This window comes from Prunus dulcis, chromosome 1 (genome assembly GCF_902201215.1).
Source record: "Prunus dulcis chromosome 1, ALMONDv2, whole genome shotgun sequence".
NCBI classification, from domain to species: Eukaryota; Viridiplantae; Streptophyta; class Magnoliopsida; order Rosales; family Rosaceae; genus Prunus; species Prunus dulcis.
The window spans coordinates 25163154-25185137 of record NC_047650.1 but is presented as its reverse complement, the minus strand read 5'-3'; the positions used below and the strand labels follow the sequence as shown (position 1 = coordinate 25185137).

Sequence of the window (21984 nt, the reverse complement as noted above, 5' to 3'; positions counted from 1 at the left end):
CCCCATTCACTCAGATTTGCATGAAATGATTACAGATGGGATTTTTTTAAGCCACCCTTACTTCTTGTAGTTGCTTTACAGTGAGTCCTCTTTCAATGTAGAAAAAAGTGTTTCCCACCACAACTAAATTACACCCATTAACAGCAAAATCTCCTGCAATAGAATTCAGCATGAACAGGGTTGTTAGAGATGTGGATGAATCTTAAACATGAAGCCTCAAATTGGATATATATATATATATATATATATATATAGTGCATGGCTCAAGATGGTTGCATAGCACCTGCCACTAAGCATTAGACTTTTGTTTAAATTCAACTTAGTGACATGTGAAATCTACCATGGCCTCATCAGCAGGACCACTTTTTTTAATTTTTTTGCCCAATAAAGCATTTGCATTTGCATCAACTCAGAATCAAGAACCACTTGAGAGGAATATAAACACTTACTGTAAATAGAATTATGAACTCATATGGGATGTGCTATGGAACACCAAATCTTTCCAAAACAAATCTGTATATTATTGCAATCACAAAGCTCAATTACTTTATGAACCAGAAACAAAACAAAACAAAATCCATGTCTTCTTTGATTCAGTGGACCCAACTTGGAAGGAACTTGGTGGGATAGGCAAAAAATATCCAGAGCCATTGTTGTTTTTCTTAACCTATGGCCAATAGAGCCCATTAGTACTAGGGGTGTTCGTTTCCTGAATTTTAACTTTATTTGTTTAGAATCTGAGAAATATTTGTATGAAATCCAAGAGCTTTGAGTGGGACTGGTCATAACCTTGTTTTTTTTTTTTTTTTTTTTTTTTTTTTTTTTTTGGGGACATCTCTCTGTCATGCCTTCTTCTTCTTATCCTATAACGTGGATGGATGAGAGAGAGTCTGAGAGCGTGCTAAAATCTTGATTATTTTCTAACTCAGTACTGAGAGTATACTGACTGCACACACTCTCTTTGGGCCGGTAGATGTAGGGTTTGATTTTCCATAGATGGGCCTCTCTCGAATCTCAAATTCATAGCGAGTATATCTAACCAGGCCCAAGCCACAAAAAGGCCTTAGCTCAGAATATAACATGCTTTTTTTTTTTTTTTTTAGCAACAAAAATAAGGTGTGATTCCAGAAGGTACAAGAAATAAATTAAATATAGTGGCAATAATTTGTTGGATACCAATTTAGAAACACAAAAGGAAGTTTTATAGCAATGAAACAGCCAAAAGAGATTGACTTGCATCTTCAACAGACTCTCTATCCCCTCATTCCTAAATACATTAGTTAAAAAGAAGGAAAATCCTCCTCGACTCTCTACTTGGCTCTCTATTTTGGAGAACCAACTATGTAGCAAGGATGAGAGAGAATTTGGCTAAGAGAAGAGAGAGATAGAGACATTTGGGAGATTGGTGAGGTTGGGTTCTACTTATTTTAATAAATATATTGGATTTGCAAGAAAAAGAGGAAGAAAGAGATTTGATAAAAATAAAAATAAAAAGAGGAGGAAAGAGAAAGAGAAAATAATAATAAAATATTTCAAATTAGCCAAATTAGAGAACATTGTTGGAGAAAACACATTTTTAGTGGTTTGCTATAATGACTTTCTAGCTATTTTAACTAGAATTTAACTAAAATTTAGAGACTCTTCTAGAGATACTCTTATATGATATCTTCCTTCCTTCTTTATAACCTAAAAGGTCAAAATGTAGAGGATTTATTTATTTATATAATTTGTGGTGTCACTCTCTCTCTCTCAATCAATTGCAGTTGGGTTGATGGAGATGGCCTAACCAAATGTTTATATAATTAATATAAACTCATTGGAGTAAATTATTTTAGTTTTACAGTGATTATGAGAGCTAATCAAATTCTAATAATATAAAACAGCTTTAAATTGATACTGACTGTTAATCCGTTAGGAGGATAGGCACACCACGTACGTAATCGCCCATGAATAAATAAATAATAACTGATATGCCATCCATCGAGGAGGGAGAGGAGGAGGAGGAGACAAGGAAGTTGGTTGGTTCTGGGCTCCCGTACATAGAGGCCGGTGAGACGCCGCTTTTATCTCTTGTCTTTCTCTGTCCGTCCATTCCCCATATTGATTTCGATTTGGACAACTGACTCACTGACTCAGGACCAGGACTTGGTCAATACGGCACGCGTCCTCCTCTGCTCTGCTCACACTCAAGCCAAACACCGACTACACCACACTCTTCATTTCAATTTAATTGTCGTGACTCGTGGGTATGGCATTAGTTGCAATCGAATAGCAAAATAGTATAATTTTCGACCAATAATATTATGTTACGTAATAATATTATTATGTGTGTTATAATATTATTCAGCTTTTAAAAGAGTAGTCAGTGTGACTGCTCAGAGCCCACTATCTAAAGGACTCCTTTTTTTTTTTTTAACTTTATAAAGAGGTATGTTATTTTAATATTTTTTTTAAAAAATAATAACATGGGGTGTTTCAACTCTTTTAAGCAATAATTGATTGTAAATTTGGAAGTTTAAAGTTTATTGTTGAGGAGAGGGATTTCTCAAATTTCAAGTTATGTTATTCTTTGTTTATTATTTGAAGTATTGACATTTCATTGGATTGAATTTATATAATTTATTTGTCTTGAATGTTAAATTTTTAATTAAGTCGAATAAGTTAAATCTTGATTGAAAAATGAGAGTCAACTAGCACTTAAGATTTAACTAGCTTGCCCTGGCCCTAAAAAATTCAGGATTACTATCCCTATTACATGGAAGCCTTTCTACATGACATGACATCACCACAATTTACCTCTCTGCTCATTATCCTATTACTGTTGTTGACTGCCAAAACTTGTTAATGAATTCCCAGCTTTTTTATTTTCTTATTTTGCCTTGAAGGAAAGTTTACGTTGAAGATTTATCAATTTTTAACCATCACCAAACTAAATTAGGCTTCCACTGATTACTTCCTCAATTATTTGTTAATTGAACCATTAATATATATATATATAGTCCCCTTCTATTGAGGGACACCATTTAGGGTTCCTTACGAATTGTTTTTTCAACGATTCAAACCATCTATTTTTTTAATTACATCCCTGCAAAAAATTAGATAAATCGGACCATTTTGACATCCAATTGTGTCCTATAAAATCAATAAACACGGTGCTTCAAGAAAGTATTAAAATTTCAATAACTCAATTAGGTGGTCAAATAATATCGGATTTAAGTGATTTTTTGTAGAGGTGATCTTTGAATGATTATCTAAAAAATAGACGGTTTGAATTAGTGAAATACAATGCGGAGTGGACTTATACCCTCAAATAAGCTTATTTAAAGTATCTCTTAATTAAAGCTCTCTATATATACATGCATGGAAAAGCTAAGTAGGTAGGTGGGCACAATAATAAACTTCTCCAGCGTTAGATTAGCCGACAATTAACAAACAATTTCGGTAAAGAGCGCACGGGTTAACTTGTGTAATTGCCACTTTTCGCCACTGGGCCGGGATTAAAAGAAACGTAATTGCGGCAACGGAATTAAAAAAATAGAGATATAAGGTGAAAAGGAAGAGTTAAAAATAATAATAAGTAAAAATAAAAAAGCAATGTCGGCAACGGCAACTAGAAACTAGGGCAACCAACACGTACGCAAGTCCACGTAACTCAGTCAACAACTAGAACTAGGGCAATTCAGAGTCTAACGAAATCTTTATGTACGAAACAACTTGTTTCAAGGATCATACCAATTAACTTCCCTAATTAATTCTAAGGTTGAAGATGAGTATTAATTCATAAACCTGTCGACGAGGAGGTGCATGTATATGATATCCACAACATTCTTATAACCATATGCATGTTCGATATTACATAAATTCAATTCTTCTTCTATTCGGACGTTTGTATGGTAATAATACATAGAAGAATATAGAAAATATAAGACATCTGCATGGTAATAACGTGCGAACATCCGCATAAGAAAAAATCTGTATACATATATGCACATTATATAATATAATGTTTAATCATCCAAAAGTGAATTAGACTGAATATATAAGATCAGATCTGAGTTTATAATTAAATATCGTAATTAAACGGTGGACTACCTACATGATTGTGCATGAATAATTGGGATGTTTAATTAATTTAAATTATATACACAACAATAGGGATTAAGAGTCTCATGGTGCTCAGATCAGTCACATGCAAAGCTAGAGGTCATGGACCAGACCACAGTCATCTCCTCCGATATAAAGATATATATATTTGGCTCTGTTGGATTTTGGAAGATGCGCATGCTCCTGATAATACTATAAAGCTGAAGATACTGCACTGCAGCTGCTACCCGCATATGCATGCATGCATATATATATATATATGGCGACGTTGACCAAGCTTGAATAAGATCAATGCTACACAACAAATAATATTTAGGTAATAATTAGGTCCCATTTACAAAACCCTCATCATATAGAATAGACTTTTGTATACGTTTCTTTTTTTAAGCTTGTTTTCTTTACCTTTTTAAAAAGTTTTTGGCTCATCCCAAATGTTCCCGGTGTGTGTGTATATATATTCTTAGTTAGTGCGCCACCTCCTTGCAAAAAAGTATTTGAAGAAATGAAATTTGGCGGACGAGGCTGAAATAACATAGAAGGCTTCCAAGAATACCACAGCAGAGGTTGAATAAGAAAAAGATATAATAAAGCATTATGGATTTAGCTAGAGCTGCTGGCTTTGTTTTGGTTGAATGAAAGAAACTTGAAAGAGGAGAGGAGAGAGGAGAGGAGAAAGCTGAATAATAGATGTGGTGTGGAAGGATGATAATTAAAGTACGGGGGCATGTAAATTGTAATGATCAAAGATAAGATATATAGTGAACTAGCTAGCACTAGATCCCAAGCGTAGCAGATAAGTTTGTAGCCAATGACAAGTACATGATGTTGATAGTGGTGGTGCATATATAGATACAGTTACATTTTCACATCAAAAAGGAAAGATATTATAGTCAAAATCGGGTCACATAGATTAAGAACCACTCATATATATATATATACCCGACGCTTTTGCTTTTCTTTTTTGCGATCTCCTGGCAGTCCAACCATGGATTCCAGAATTTAAAAGGTAAATTGTTTCGTTCATGCGCCTAAAGTAATGTTTCAATATTCCAGATCAACTTGCTATGTTTCTTAGGCTAGCTTCATCATCATTTCATTTCTTTCTTTTTTTCTAGCTTCATCATCATTCGATGACTTAGGGTTTTGCTTTCCATATTCTAGTAATGCGTGCAACCTACCTAGCAAGGTGATCACTTCATTGATTCGATTCGATTCAATTAAATAATTCAAGTGAATGGGTGTATAATTACCGTTTTACCCATCTCATCGATTACGCATCCCAGGAGGTACAATGTCCCCAAGAAGCCCTTCATCTGTAGGAACTGCAGTTGTCTGTGGATCAAGGCAGTGGGATGATCCTCCTTCTGCAGCTTGATCATCATCATCCTCATCATCACCACGTGGGGATGCTAATTGGTGCGAAGTCGTTCTTGTCAAGTTAACAGGACTAACTCGTTCTCTGGGTTGAATTGCAGGATAATACATGAAGTGTGAGCTGACTGGAGGCAGCTGAGCCAAATGGTGGCCTGCAAACCCAGATTCTTGAGCAATCACTCCGCCCCGGGGGAATGCAACAGTATGATGACAGTGTTGGCCTTCGTACGTCGTAATTACAATTGTGGGATCTTCAGAGGAACGTTCAACCCTTTTCTTCACTGTGCATTTGCTATTTGTGCAGCGATAGTAGCTCCTGCAAAACACCCGCTTGACTTGAGAGTGTAACAAAGAAATTAAACGGTTCGGATTATGAAATGTAATTTCGTAAAATCATTGGAGGACAATGTTATTCTCACTCTCATCAATTTATCATATTCAGTATATATATATATATATATATATATATATATATATATATATGCGATCCCTGTGTTTTCAAACCAACAAATTGCCTTGAAACCTACAGAATTACTTGAAATGAAATCAATACTGAAAAAACAATGTAAAGTTTTGGTCTCCAGATATAATTAGTTAATTCAAAAGTTGCAGACCTTGGAAAGGGACTGTTTTTGACAGCTTTCTGTCCATATTTCCGCCAGCGGTAGCCATCCTCAAGATGATCAACTTCACTTTTTGTCATAAATGCAAATCGTGGCTGCCGGATTCTCTTCTGCCCCTTCTTTTTAACCTTACTCCTACAAAATATTTTACCTACAATTATCACAATAAAAACAATATCTTGAAAATCCAAAAGGAAAAAGCAAAACTTAGTGAATGAATTCATGTCTATTTTAAAACAAACAGGAATGCTAAAGTTACTTATAATAAGTCATGTTTTGTAATGCTATTAAAATCCATGCATTCATTCTATGAATTTTACATAGAAATCTAAAGTGAATGTGCATTGTAATTCTTGTTCATTAGAGTTTTTCGAAACGAAACCGTAAATGATTTTGCTTATGTTGTAGCTCTTACTTCACATGAGGAGGCATGCAGAGTATAGAACCATGCAGTGTAGGCTCTCTAAGATCATCAGAATGATATGGTACATGTAATTATAAGCCACCATTATTAGGAAGAACTGTAACAATAAAATGGACCACAAATAAAGAAGAATCCCATCCAAGAATATTATGATAAAATCACACCACTAAGCATTGTATTATAGCATGCAACTTGGAGACAAATATGTCGCATGCATTCATCACATTATGACGCAAATGCTAGGACACTACAGCAAGAACAAAGATTTTAAATAAACAAATAAACTAAAAATTATTTAAAAGGCTGATTAATTAGTATCTTCGTTCTAAACATTTTAGTAATTTGCGAGAACAAATATTTTATAAAAAATATATATAAAAAAAAGACACAGAATTATTTTACCCAAAAGCGTGAAAAGTTATGGCACGCCATTCCCGCCGTAATAACGGCAGTTTTCGAGTGCACAAAAACTGCAGCCCTTTAATTTCGCTCAATTCCCTTCTCGTGTTGAAAATTACGAAAATGCCACCCCAACTTGCATGAATGAAGCGAACTTTACTATCATTATTATTATGCTGTTGGTAATATTCTGTTGTGTTTTCTGATTTCTGTGTGCGCAGAATTTTCTACTTTCTAGACCGTACGGACGCAGATTTTTGCAGATTGCACCCAAACTCCCTCCCTCCCTCCCTCCCTCTCTCTCTTTTTCATTTTCGAATTCAATTATTGATTGATTTTGTAAAGAGATACCTGGCACAGCTTAGCCCACGGAAAAACAAGTTAATTACGCATTTAAGCCATTAATCATTGAAACCCACTCACGGTATCTCGGGCGGTGGTTTGCCGACGGACCCCGTTGATTTCTCCGGCGGATCCTCGCTGGAGGTCGACGAAACAGACGGGTTCGTCGAAGCGGATCCGACGAAGGGGGCCGGGTTGGAGTTCCGAAACGCCGCGGTGCTGCTGCTGCTGCTGTCGGCGGGTCGTAAGCAGTCCGCAACAAGCTGGCTACTAGTTGCCGCCAAATCGGACATGTCGCGGGTTCCGATCGGGTCAAGTTCCGAAAAGCCGTCGGGTCTGGAGCCATCCGGGTGGAAGTTCCAGCCGAATTCGGTGAGGAGTGTGTTGTCTCTGACGTCGTGGCTGGCGAAGAAGTAGGCGCTGTCCGGGTCGAGTGGCCAGGTGGACTGAGTCGTGAACTCGGTCGTTCTAGCTGGATCGCGGTTGTCTTTGTCGTCGTCCATGAGAATCGACCAGGATCGGTTGAGATTGTAATCGGCTGTGAAAATTGAGCATGAATCTGAAGAGAGATGCCAGAGAGAGCGAGATTAGGGTTTTGGGGTGTTTGGTTGTGCGTGTGAGTGTGAGTGTTGGAAAGGACGCGTAGTTTTTGAACTTTTTGAAGGGTGGGGAGGGGCTTGAAAGCTTTAGTCTCATCAATGTACAGTGGCAAATTGCAATTCAATTTTCCTACTGAAGAGAGAGAGAGAGAGAGAGAGAGAGAGAGAGAGAGAGAAGTGGAAATTGAAAAAAGGAATCAAATTAATAAGAAGAGAAAGAAAGAAAGAAAGAGAGGGGAATAGAAAAAAGATAAGTTAGAAAAATCGCCGTCAACCTCTCAGTATAGTACGGGAGGCTCATATTTAAGCAAGCAGGACAGCCCCGGCTAAAATGGCCCCCACACGCTTCAATATATATTTTAAGTCCAATAAATATTTATTATTATTTGTATTATATAAATATATATATTATATTATATTATATGCCACTTGGTAATGTGGGATGCCTAATGTTGCATGGGTCGGATGTATGGTGACTTGATGATATTGATGAGTTTGTGAATCTCATACCTTATGTGTATATGCAACACGTACAAATTATCATTCTGGTGTGGATCATTAGCAATGCCAGTCTCGCTATTATGGCTAAGTTCTTTATTAATTCAATTCAATTTGAATTTTACATCCAAATTTTATATATTTTTGTCCGTTGCGCATCATGTTCAGGCTTGAAAGAATCGTTCATTTTGCAAATGATATACACATTGATCTGAATTGGAGAGAGCTTGATTTGGTCTAAGATTGATAAGGAACTTAACCAAAAGAGTGTTATGAAGTTTGATTCATTTGAATGGAAATTTTGAGTCCCAAAAACTATATATATAATTTTTTTTGCAAGCACCAAAAAGAAGAAGCTAGATCTTAAATAGTGATAGTGAAGACATATATATATATATATATATATATGTATGATTGTACATAAATAGTTATATTGTACGACTATTGCAATGATGTACGTGCTTGTGCTTACCCAATTCCCCTATTCTCAATTTATTTCACGCCTTTTCTACACCCATGAAACATTATCTTCCATGACTGAACAACACCAATAATTGAAATAATGTTTCCACGACTAACATTACAAAAACTCCATACAAACACAAGTCGTATCATCAACTTTTAATCTGTTTTCTTTACCAATTTAACGGAAAATTAGAGCTGCATTTGTGTAAAAGTGCCTTTTTTGAAAAACCTCATGATAAATGTTTTCGTAGGATGCTTCTAGGGCTTAAATGATTATTGATTTATTCAGAATTACTCGCAAACGAGCCTTTAAAGAAATCACCAACTAATGCTTAAAGATTTACCATGATTAATATAAATAGCACATGTTAGATGACATGCATCAAGTGAAGCGGGTATTGCTACACCATGATTAAAAGTTATGAGTAAATTCATTATCATTTCCATAAACTATTTTTGAAATAAAGTTAATCCCCTTTTATACACCTTTGTTTGTCTTTCTTCTTCATCACCGATAAAACAAATATTCATCTCCAATTATTCAATTTCCTTTGGAATATAGAAAGAGTGGAGATCTGCCCCACCCTAATTTTTATGGGTTTCACTGGATGAATAGAAAACACTAGTTTGGAAGCCATGGGCTCCGTTGGAATATCTGGTCCATATCAGAAACCTCTGACGTGGAAGATTTATGTCCATACCAAACACAATAATCATTCTATTATCTTTTAATAAAGTTATAAATCTTTATTTTTGGACCAAATTATTACTCAAATTAAAATACCATTTCCCCGTTACTTAATTAATCCAAAGACTGATATCCGAATCTCTTAGTTTATTCAAGCAAGGAAAAAAAAAAAAAAAAAAAAAACTACTTGAGCCTCAAGCAAGCACGTCAATTTCAACCCCACTTTCCAAATTACAAGTTTATTGTGAAAGAGCTAGGATCGCCTGCTTCACGTTCCAGCGTTTCTCCTCTTTTGAAGCATCTATAAGGCCAGGGCCCACATGCGAGCGGGAGATACCGTATGAACGCACGTGTACTGTTAGAAGGGGGAGGTAGGAACTGGGGCCCCACAGTGTCATCTCACAAGATTTTATGTAGATAACAAATTAGGTAACGTGGGGTAATGGGATCGGTCGATGGTTACAATAACAAACATGAATGCTTTGTAATCTTTTGAATCGTCCACTTGTGGGATTGTGGAACCCTTGATTGACTGGTTTAGTGGATTCCCCAGATACAGTAATAGCATCCCTTGCCCTAAAAATATCAGGGGTCCTTTAACCCTGTTGGACTCATTGCTTTCAATAAATCTTGACCTACGCACATCAACCTAAATTTTCTGACAGATCGGATCATAATAAGTGGATTTCAATTTCAATCCGAAGGGTTTCGATCCATTTTTAGAATTTTCGGAATCTTGACATTTTAATTTTAATTTCTTTCTTTCTTTTTAGAATTTTCAGATTTAAGAACTTTTGAATGTCGAAATTAATTTGAATTTTTTAAATTTAGAAATTCTCGAATCGGAATGTGAAGTTCCAATCCAACTTGCACCCCTACTTACAGCTCAAGTCTCATAAGTAAAATTTACTGTATGTACCAAGTTGAATTAGTAATCAGATGTGGAATTTAGCTCGAAAGCAAAGCACCTGAAATCATTTGGAAATTGTGAGAGAATCTGAATTTGTATGGTTGAATTGATATTTTAGTGGGAGAAAAACTTCTCTACCCGTTTTATTGTCTCCTTCTTCCTATCTCATTCTTCATGTTACTTATTAAAAAAGAAAAATAAAAAGAACGGGACAACGCAATAGAAATAGAGAAATATTTCACGAGAGGTCAAACATCCAAAATTTGTAATGTCATCAATCAGCATACAGTGCAGATCAGTGAGGACCCTCGCCATCTCCCTGTTTTGCCTCCACCGGTTCTATTATTTGATTATTAATTTATTATAATTCTCAGAACAATTATTACCTTGTTAAAAATTATAATAATGTATTATGTATAATTAAAAACAACTTGCAAATGTTTGCTTAGTTGGTGGTGTGTCGATAGGCTATAGGCTATAGGTTAGGATGGGGTCCAAGCTACCATATCCCCGGCACAACTGGTGGAGTTGGGTCGCTCTTTACCCACCTAGTTAGCTTAGCTAGGCATACGATTTTATTTATAAATGGTTAAATATAGATATAAATCCTTCTTGCTAAAACGGACAAGAAATAAAAAGCAAGTTGGACCATTTGAAATTTCAAAATCACTTTCAAGAATATGATTTTCAATCTTAATCTTATTTTAATATTTTATTGCTGGAGTTTTTGGAGGCTTGATAATATAATGACCCAAAAAGAGCATAAATTGTTTATCCTTGTGCCATCGCTAAAGAAAATTCATCTTTTAATTGCACCAATGCTATTTTCCACATTTCTTAAACTGATTTGAACTCTAAATTCTTAATCCTGAATTGATGTTTGTCGATGGCACAAGAATAACGATATAATTTTTCTTATGTTTCAGAAAATTTGGGTCGGACTTTAGACCTAGCTAGACAGACATAATTTTTCTCAAACTTTAAAATTTGATATAGAAAGGAGCTGCAAATATGCCTTTTTAAACCCACGATTATGAGCCATGACACAGAAAATTTGATATTGGATCGCAGCTATTGTAGATTTTGTTTGTATTGAATTGTAGTAGCTATTTTAGATGAAGACGCGTGCACTGTGCCGCATTATCTTGCACCTAAAAGAAAGAAAAGAAACGAAAGTGACTGGCTAAAAGCCTAAAACATGTATCCTAGCTTCAATTGAAACTCCAGAATCAGCTCGTTGGATAAAGTAACATCACATTCACAAGTCACCAAACCACCCCCACCACCACCACCCATATCATATATATATTCATGTAATATAATTGTTTGGTAGAAAGTAGAAATTTAAAGAAAACGTGAAGGAGCAAAAAAGCATTTGGAAATTATAATCGAGTGAAAGTTGAAAACAAACAAGATACCGCGTTCCTTGGATTAATTTTTTTTTTCCTTACCTTTATTTCGGTCATTGTCAATTTGTCATGACTCATTAATTTGCATGCATGTGAAGTCGTATATAAATGATATAATATATGTATTCTACAGTTCCCAGAGTTTAATCTTCTTATTATATAAGGTGCCTATCAAAACGTTATGGATTAATGTATGCTAATCATGAATCTGCGTCCCATCAAGCTCCTATCAATCTGCATCCCATATCCCTACTGCAATAATTAATGTGTTAATACAAATTTTTTAAATTCAATTAATGGACGGTGGGTTAATACCGGAGTCCAGTCCCCAAAAAAAAAACTTTGATGATTTGTAAATTATTGGTCTCAAGTTTAAAACTCCATGATGCATTCTTTGACAAAACAAAAAATATATATAACGCAAACTAGCTAGGTAGGCTTCTCAGGCCGTACCAAACATTTGCGGTTCATGTTGGTCATCATTGATCAGCAGCAGCGCCAATTGTGATTTGAGATTAGATATCCTTTTCATCATATTCACACTTTATTAATGAACCGTATTAGCTGCTCAAGATTTGTGAGTATTGGGAGGGGACCATTTGTTTTTTTTCTACTTATGGTGATTTATTGACAAGTATTGTAACCCCTATCCCAGTGTAAATTTGATGATAAATTCTCTCCTAATCAGAAAGAAAAAAAGATGTTAATCTACAACCGGCCGGCACCGAAAAATTAGGGTTACAGGAAGTAAAGATTAGATACAGTGGTCAATTATATAAGCAAAAGTGGGTCAAGGGAATTATACCAAGATTAACCAGAAGCATTGAACCTTGATGCATAAATAATCATAAGTTTCCATTGTTAGTAAATTATAATGATTACACTCATAGTGGAGGCACAAATGCCATGATTCTAGCTTCAACAACCATTTTTTGTTCCCTTTGCGAAACCCTAACTGAAAGTGACACACAGACACATTTAGGCCAAAAGATATTCTTCTGCAGAATCTTAACTGCTCACAAAAAAATATGCATGTCGGGGAAGTGAAATTTATACCAAATCATCATATGTATATGCATGAATGAACCAAATGCTAGCTAGCTTTCATGCACAAATAATTGTTGGAGTGTACCTTTTTTTATATTTTAACTTTAGCTTTAGAATCATTTTTAATTAAGTGGGGTTGCTTTATGATATTATATACAATGCACTGCTCTCTCTCTCTCTCTCTCTCTCTCTCTCTCTCATCTCCCTGCTAGCTATGAAATTGAAGGATGGACCACCTCGCAAAAGTTTAATTTGTTTAATTCAAAAGGGTTTCACACCTTTTACATATAAAGAGCCTAATCACATCATAAGCTTAACATATGATCCGGGGAAAAAAAAAAACACTTAATTACATTCTGTAATCAAGATAATAATCTCTATTTCTGCATGAGATCGATGGCTTGAAAAATCGTACGTTCCAACAGGTAGCTAGGTAGGGCAAAACAAACACAAGGCGCCCTAGCTATTTCACACTCGTGAACTATCTATATATAGGTAGGGCAAGTTCCACTAGAATTCTGATCGTGCTTGGGATATCTTTAAGTCATGTCTCTGAGTTTTCCCGTCCGCACCTTTTTATGCTTTAGTTTTTTCTGTGCGTAATTATAGTTGGAATAGGGTGGAGATGGACCAGATTACATCAGTTGCAGTTAACAATCGAATTATTAAAGTAGTGTGTTTAAAAGTGGTGTTGTTGGCCTAGGAACTCTAGGTCATAGGTGAGTTGTATATGCATGTCAATAAAGAAATCAAGAGAATGAGTTCCAGAACAACTTTTTTTTTTTGTAATAAAGGAATCATATTCCCACAGGCATTTTTTCTATATTTATATTTATATTATCTCGCGGCCAATTTCAATCCACTTTTTTTAGTGGTATAAACATTTATCTTTACGAATCTCACAGAACTTCCGAGGGGATCTTTACAACAACTTTCACAAAAATGGTAAGCTAATTATTAACTCCAGCAAATTAAACCACTTGAGGCTTGTTTGATAGAGAGTACTAGATTAGTAACGTGCCTATTTTTTATGTGCATTTAAGGTGTAATATGGATTTGTTGTTTAACTTGGAGGAAGAATTGAAACTATCTATAAGAGGTTAATGACTAAAACTTATTCCCCTAATCTCTTTGAAAATGGTGAGACTAGGAGGGATAAGTTTTAGTAGAGCCGGTCCAGGGTTTTCAAAGGCCCTGGTGTGCTCCTTTAGACAAATAAACACTAAAATTACAATTTTTATCAATATTAAACACTGATCATATGCATTTGGTAAATTTTCAAGTGAAGCATTGATATTTTTAACAAAATAGTTATTCAAAAATCCTCTTACAATTGGAAAATTTCTTCTTCTTTTTCTTTTTTGTCTTTTGAGCAGGGGCGGAGCGGAGCCATCTAGGGACCAGTGTGGTCCCAAGCCCCCCCTCAATCTATTTACCCATTGTATTTAAATATTATATTATATTATATTATATTATATTTGTGATATTTATTTTAAAATAAACAATATATTAGGTTATTTTTGTCTACAAATTAACCAATAAACTTCTTAATCACTTTTCTACTTTCAATTAAACCTATTAGGTTATGTTATGATATTTGCACTAAAAACTCCTAATTTTTTTCATTCTCTTTCTCTTCCTCTTTCGTTTAAGTTTAGCTTAAGCTTTGTAATTTCTTTCCCTCCCCTTTTACATGTCTGAGTAGGGTAGATTTATGAACTTTTTTTATATTCCTTTTCTCTGTTGGAATATGAATTATTAACTTATGAGTCTTTAATAGTGTAGATGATGAGATTAATATTCAAGCATTTTATAATATGAAATTAAGGACAATTATGATTGTAATGAATGAATAAATGATTAATCAAAATGAAATGATATTATGAAGTGGGCTAAACTGAGTAGTTAGTATTGTATTAACTTATTAACCGGTTAGCATTTAAACGCTCCTATTTGAATTATTTTATAATATTTTGTGAAGGACCCCCTCTGATGCAAAATCCTGGCTTCGCCACTGCTTTTGAGATTCATAAAGTTGTTTATTAGGAAGCATTTTTTAATTTTTATAATAAACACAACACAATAACAAATAACTAATTAACAAATAACAATAAAACTTGGATTTTGAGCATCTTTTCTTTAACTTGAAACTTCCAATTGTAAAGAACAAGAATCTTTGCCAATTTTTTTGTTGAATCAAATAATAAAGAAAAAGAAGGTATTATAGATGTGTATAATGTATTATAAAATTTATACATCTATATCTATCTATAAAAAAAAAGAAAAAAAAAAGGAAGAACCTTGAAAGATCTGATAAATAAATAAAAATCTTGAAAGAAAGGCACTGGTGGGATCTTCTGGAGGATTGTTTTCCAACTCGGTATTGGAGAAGAAGAGAATCACAAAAAATAAAAATAAAAATTTGCTTGCATTTGAGAGTCTTCTTGTGTTGTGTTTGATAGCCTTTTTGCCTTATAATTTTTTTTTTAATATTTAAAAAAAGGCATGTTGGTTTATCTTTTATTTTTTTATTTTTTTTTATGTGGATGTTTGTTTATCTTTGTTTAATTTTCCTATGGTTGGTTTTTCTTTTGTTATATTATATAATATATAATATATATTGGACTTTGTTTTCCAAGTAAGGAAGTTTCCTTGAGAGTATCAAAAAGTAATTTGTGCTGAGATGCCACCGTATCAGGAACGGCTCCTTCTAGTTTTGAAGGTTTGGTTCCTTTTATTTATTTATTATTATTTTTAAATATACACATATATGGGCTATAAAAAAAAATTGTGTGCCCCTCTCAGCTTTGGGAGCCCTAGACTAGGGCCGCCTCTGAGTTTTAGTCATCAACCTCTTATGAATAGTCATCTTTCATTCTCCAAGTTAGACAACAATATTCATAATATGCCTTGATTGTACATGAGATGTAGCCAACTTTGCTAGTCTAGTCTAATCATCCCTAACAAACGTGGCCTAAAGTTAAATATTCGTCCCATAAAGTAGATTTTAATTTATAGTCAAAAAGAGCTGCTTTAGAAAAGCAGAATAGCATGGGAAAGAGAGAATACCTTTTAAATTTAACCAATAAAAAATAAGTATTCTCTCTTTCGCATGCTCCTCTACCTAAGACTAGGATACGTGGAATAATATTTTATATATGTGTGCTTGGGTTGGATTTCAAAAGCAATCGATTTGTTTCAAAGATTAGCACTTGATAAGGCCATAATTTTTTTAAGTAGCTAATTAAAAGATTAAGAGAAAAGAGAGCTCACTAAGTAGGGGTTTATTTGGCTAGGCTTACCTATATAGGTGAGTGAATGTGTTAAGTAATTAACAACCGAGCTTAATTAGGGTACTTACAATTGATTACTTTAGGGTAAGACAACAGGTTCAATCCTCCATATGTCTCTTGCGTATTCATGAATGGTACGGTCACTGCTGAACTTGTATGAACCAGCTGTGTTCAAGATCGACATCTTTGTCCATCTCTGCATCATTATATATCTCATATTATATATGAATGCAACAAGAAAATCTTCAACAAGGAAAATGATAATAATAAAGGTGAAGGCAACAAAAACACAAATATAAATAGTCACACCTTTTGGTCTCGATATGCTTCATCAACTCTGTCTTGGCACTCTAAATAACTAGGGAAGTCTTCGCCAACAAGAAAATAATCAGCACGGCCATAACCTTCATTTCCTTCCAAAGATCCCATAAGTTCGTCATAGTTGTAGGGACCAAAAACCCCACTTCTCACATATGCCTTTACTTCTTCGAACCGAGGGTCAGCCACAAACTGCGGCGCGCATACACACATATATTATTCACACGAAAATATATATATATATATATATATATATATATATATATTCAAACATCAAACAACAAATCAAGAGCTCTAATCTAGTAGTATGTTAACTGAATGATACCTTTCCTTGAGCTCTTTCATTCCTTAGCCCGGCAATTTCATGAGCATGTGCACCAAAGAGGAAAAAGTTGTCCTCTCCAACCTCTTGCCTTATTTCAACATTAGCACCATCTAAAGTTCCGATTTGTATGCACCCGTTCATTGCAAACTTCATATTGCTGGTTCCACTCGCCTCCATTCCTGCAGTGCTGAGACAGACAAAGTTTTTGATGGCTCAATGATCTGCAAGCAATTGGACAATTGAAGCAGTTCTTGTATGAAATGCTTTGAATTAGAAACCTGATATGCTGAGACAGCTCACTAGCAGGAATGAGCACTTCTGCGACGCTGACATTGTAGTCAGGAACAAATACAACCTATACTTGCAAGATCAAAGATAAATAATGTAATAAAAGAATAATTAGTTCATCACTGAGAACATGATGGTGAAGCTGGTATTGTTTGTGAGCCAAAACGTACCTTCAAAAGGTCACCTATCTCTTGATCGTGGTTCACAGTGGCTCCTACATCTGTGATGAACTTCACGATCCTTTTGGCTTGGACATATGTAGCGAATGCCTTTCCTCCAAATATGCATACCCGTGGAACAAACCTTGCTTTTCTTTCATCAGGACTCATTTCCTTCATTTTTTTGTAGCGATAAACAATTCCCAGGATGTTCAATAGCTGCCGTTTATATTCGTGAATGCGCTTCACCTGAAATTGTGGTAGATTTACTTTATCCTCTTCTTTCTAGAGCTCACAACAAGAGTATAATAAACTGAGATTGCTGTACAATATCAAAATGAGTTGTATGATGAGCAAAAGCAAGGCCAAGGCAATCCCATTGCTCAAAGAAATTGCTTCATCTTTGCCAACGCATTGACTTCGATAAAGTTCTTATGAGCCAAAAATTGCTTCATCTTTGCCAACAAAACAGAGCAAATATTTGAGAGGCAGAGAATGACCTGTACATCAAACATTGCATCAGGGTCGACTAGATAACCAGTTTTTTCCTTGAGGAAGGATGCAACCTTTATCTTGTTTCTCCTTTTTGCTTCCCTCCATTCAGATTGGATATCTTCATTATCAGCAAACTGTTGAGAAAGATTCAAAAATAAAAAAATCACCTCGGAGAGTTTAATATAAGAAAAATCACATGACAAGCAGAAATATTCAAACAATTACAAGTCTGGATATGATGTTTTACCTTTCCAAGGGTCACCAAGATTTCAGTATCTTTTACCCAGTCTTCTGTTCCAGTCCACTTGGTTATAATTTTACTTAGATCTGGGTTGCAGAATCGAATCCATCTTCTTGGTGTCACCCCATTTGTCTTGTTTTGAAATTTCTCAGGCCACAACTGCCAGAAGTAATGTACGTGAAAACAAGTGGAGAGCAAAGCATGCAATTAATAATAATAGGCTACCAGTAACACTTCAAGTTGTTGTAGGAATAGGATGGTTATGGTGAAACAAAGAACAAAAAGTAGCCGTTTGATGTTTATACCTTATAAAAATCGTTAAATACTTCATTCTTCACTATTTCACTATGAATCTCAGCGACCCCATTTACTGCATGTCCACCAGCAACACATAGATTAGCCATTCGAACCATCTTTGGCAGTTTAGGATGTGGTTCAAATGTAACCTCCTTTTTCTTCTCGGTGTTCAGTCCTTCCGATTGAGCTTCTTCATCAGTAGCTTTAGCTTCTTTACCAACTTCCTCAATGTGATCAACCGCAGAACTTTCTTCTGATTTACTCAGAATTTCGACGACAGAGTCAGGTAACTCGATATTATCAAGAATTCTCATTTCTCTCAGTTTTTGTACCAACAAGTCAAGATCCTCCGTGCCATACTCAGCAATAATGGTATGAATTAGCTGGCCAAGATATCAGATATGTTACATTAAGGTACAAAGTAAAGAATAAATCTTTTGTTCTATACAATAAAAATATTGAGACTGATAAATATGTATGTATAGGTGCTTCAGCACATTTGCACTTGTCCAGCAGTAAGAATACTTGATGAAGATTTGGTTATGATTAAAATTTGAAGCGTATGGCCTCAAATATTACCTCCTCGTCAATCAGTTTTATGATTTGAACATGTCGAGGAAGCAGTTCTTGTATAAGCTGCAAACTCCATTTCTCCAATGCCTCAGGTAGAACTGTATGGTTTGTGTATGCAACAGTTCTGGCATAATAGTTTTGAATTAAAAAATTATAAGTGAGTGCAATTCGTATAAGTAACAATGAGGATTCAATGCATTGTGCCTGTGTATACATCAGATCACAAGGAATGCAACAACTTGAAGCTAAGGAGCTAGTAAATTAATGCACATCTACTGAGAAAATACCAAGAAAGGAAGTACCTTCGAGTAATATCCCAGGCTTCCTTCCAGCTCAAGCCCTTCGCATCCATCAATATTCTGATCAACTCCGGAATGCAGAGTGTTGGATGAGTATCATTCATCTGCACTGCAACCTTTTCAGGGAACTCTTCCCATTTCATTGGGTCCCCTGATCTCCTTTCAAAACGTGCAATTATATCATGGAGAGAAGCAGAACACAAAGTATACTGTTGCTTCAATCGAAGTGATTTTCCCTCCACAGATTCATCCCCAGGGTACAATATATAACAGATCTAATCAGGAAAAGGGATTAAAATAACCATTGTTAGTTGGTTATGGCAGTTCCTGCGCATACAAAATTAAAGCAACACAATGTAAAGCAAATTTGAAAGAAGCTTAATGATTCTGATGAGCTCATCCAAACCTTCTCAGCATTCTTTATAGCTGCATATGCCTTGGCATGGTCACCAGTGTTGAAAGCACGTAAGTCAAATTCTTCTGGTGCAACTTTTGTTGACCATAATCGAAGGTTTACGGTGGTTTTAGTTTTATACCCTGGTATGGGGACATCATAGGCAACGGCCGTGACATTTTCTCCTCCAATCCATTGCTTATTTCCATCTGGGCCCGAAACGACTTCACCATAGAATTTCACAGGATAGCTAACATCATTTCTTGGAATTTCCCACGGATTTCCCATCTGATAAGAGATACTTTAATCAATTAACAGGTATCATATAAATCAATACCATGTGTGACCCTTTAAAAATCACTGAATTACCCTTGAAGAGCATAAGAACAAAGGAAAAGTAAGTTTCTAGCATAACAATGCAAAAGATGATCAAACCTCCAGCCAATTTTCAGCAACTTCCTCCTGCCCATCTTTTGTAATGTGCTGCTTAAACAAGCCATACTTGTACCTCAGCCCATATCCCCATGCAGGGTAATTTTGGGTGGCCAGGGAATCCAAAAAGCACGAAGCAAGTCTCCCCAGTCCCCCATTTCCAAGCGCAGCATCTGGTTCCTGTCAATCAAGATTTAACAACACAGAATTTTGAGCTTTCCAAAGTAAAGGATAGTGTTTGATAATGCTACTCAAATGAAAGCGAAATGGAAGTTACAATGAACTAATGTAAAAGTGATCCGTACGATGAAATCATAACTCAATCAAATGGTCAGTGAATCTGACCTGCCTAGCCACATCCTCTAGATTGTGCCCTAGCTTTTTCAAAGCCTCAGCATAAGCCCCAGAAAGCTCTAAATTACCAACTGCATTTAGCAATGCTCTACCCTGCAACAATTTAAAAACATAATAGATAACAATACCCCTTACTCTTAGCAAGTAATATATACACCACAAGACATTTTCAGCCGTTGGAAGGACAAAGAGTGAGACTCATGGCGAACCTGTAGGAACTCCATTGAGAGATAATATGCCTGCTTTACGTTCAGCTTCTCATAGTACTCATATGTTTCATTCCAATTCATGATAAGCATGTCACGAACACTCTCTGCTGTGGCATAGAATGCCTTGGGAAGCCCAAAGGACTCAATAGAAAAAGAAGGTGTGAATTCTGCATGGTATTTGATCATCGATGCAATGGATGCCGAATCGGGAGGAAATGTGGCCAAACTACCTGCAACACTTAAACGCAACAATTCCTATAGAATTGTATCAAATAACAGCTTCATGAATTTTAAATGTCCAAATTGGGACAAGACCTTTGACATTCAGAATGGGGGTGTCCAAGATTGAAAACACAATGTCCTCCATTAATTTCACTAGATTATGTTGGTGACTGACAACAAAATCCAGCAACCCACGGCGCAGTGAAATTTTGAAACTGAATGAGACTATGATGGGCCAGTTTGGCTTAGAATGATAAAAGCAAAGTGAATTCCCACCTCGGCTGAGATGGGTGGCAAGTACTTCTATAATTGGCTTGGAAAGCATCAATCTTTCCCATTCACAGAATCACAGCTCTTTTCACTTTGTAAAGAAAAAACATTGAAAATTCCACCCAAAAAAAGAAAAGGAAAAGCACATCGCATAATACCAAATTACAGCCAAAACTCTGAACAAAAGCAAACAAAACATTAGGGAGGAGGGTTGAGAAAACAAACAAACCTTCTTGGGTTTGGGTGGCAGCATCTTTCTGATCAGTAGCCACAGTCTTCACACAAAGCTGTCTCCTTGCTCGACTGGAACAAGAGGTACTGATAAAGAACCATCTTGAATTTCTTCTTATGGTGTTCGAGTATATGAAGCTTGAGATGAACTTGGATTGAGTAGCTAAATTTGAGTGTGCGGATGTCGGTAAAGTCGCCATTGCCAGGAGTTAGAAGCAGAGGAATGAGAAAATGAGTGAAAGAGAGAGTCTTGTGTTTTGTCTGCTTATCTTGTTTTGTTGGGCAAATAGCTCTGCGTCTGCGCTGTTTCATCACAAACGTAAACTTGTTGTTCCTCATGTTTCAAACGAGGGAAATATTTTGATTCGTCGCTTTCCCTCACTAATGAAACTTTTTTCTTGGTGGGTTTATGCATTTAATCAAGATTCCTTGAAACGTATATGAAGGTTTGATTGATTGTTTACCTTACCTCTCTTCCCACTTTGGGCCAACACAAGTGGGCCTGCAATTATCGTTAGCTACTTACCCCCACCATTCAAACAACTCACACCTTCTTTCTTTTGGGTTCTTGCTTGCCCCTTCATATCCCAAATAGCCACATTCATTTTTATTTATTGGTTTAAATACTTTTTTTTTTCCTTCATTATTTTGAATTTGCAGATGAATTAAAATTTAACAAATGGGCCCATTTTTAATAGAAAAT

The 21984-nt window shown here is 35.6% G+C and overlaps 2 protein-coding genes across 6 annotated transcripts; both read right to left on the bottom strand.

Moving 5' to 3' along the window:
- Positions 1–4006: 4006 nt before the first annotated feature.
- On the bottom strand, positions 4007–8077 carry LOC117616726 (probable WRKY transcription factor 57). 4 transcript variants are annotated; one of them, XR_004584172.1, is made up of 5 exons: positions 7348–8024; positions 6093–6236; positions 5355–5794; positions 4507–4583; positions 4007–4398 (listed from the first exon to the last, which is right to left on the bottom strand). XR_004584172.1 is itself a non-coding variant. In XM_034346123.1 (4 exons), exons 1-3 carry the CDS (start codon positions 7767–7769, stop codon positions 5368–5370), a joined length of 993 nt encoding a protein of 330 aa, XP_034202014.1. In that variant the 5' UTR covers positions 7770–8077; the 3' UTR covers positions 4007–4398; positions 5355–5367. The 4 variants fall into 4 exon arrangements, 1 of the variants encoding a protein (XP_034202014.1); XR_004584173.1 differs by having other exon boundaries at positions 4507–5794; positions 6093–6252; XR_004584171.1 differs by having other exon boundaries at positions 4507–5794.
- Positions 8078–12695: 4618 nt separating this feature from the next.
- LOC117612581 (alpha-1,4 glucan phosphorylase L-2 isozyme, chloroplastic/amyloplastic-like) lies at positions 12696–21645 on the bottom strand. 2 transcript variants are annotated; one of them, XM_034341268.1, is made up of 15 exons: positions 20559–20875; positions 20341–20442; positions 19999–20175; positions 19576–19851; positions 19173–19444; positions 18877–18994; positions 18306–18680; positions 18007–18159; positions 17765–17893; positions 17277–17513; positions 17097–17173; positions 16819–17005; positions 16485–16685; positions 16244–16371; positions 12696–12790 (listed from the first exon to the last, which is right to left on the bottom strand). In XM_034341268.1, exons 1-14 carry the CDS (start codon positions 20742–20744, stop codon positions 16255–16257), a joined length of 2607 nt encoding a protein of 868 aa, XP_034197159.1. In that variant the 5' UTR covers positions 20745–20875; the 3' UTR covers positions 12696–12790; positions 16244–16254. The 2 variants fall into 2 exon arrangements, with proteins under 2 accessions (XP_034197159.1, XP_034197162.1); XM_034341271.1 differs by lacking the exon at positions 12696–12790 and adding an exon at positions 21280–21645 and having other exon boundaries at positions 16059–16371; positions 20559–20788.
- Between the last annotated feature and the right edge of the window lie 339 nt (positions 21646–21984).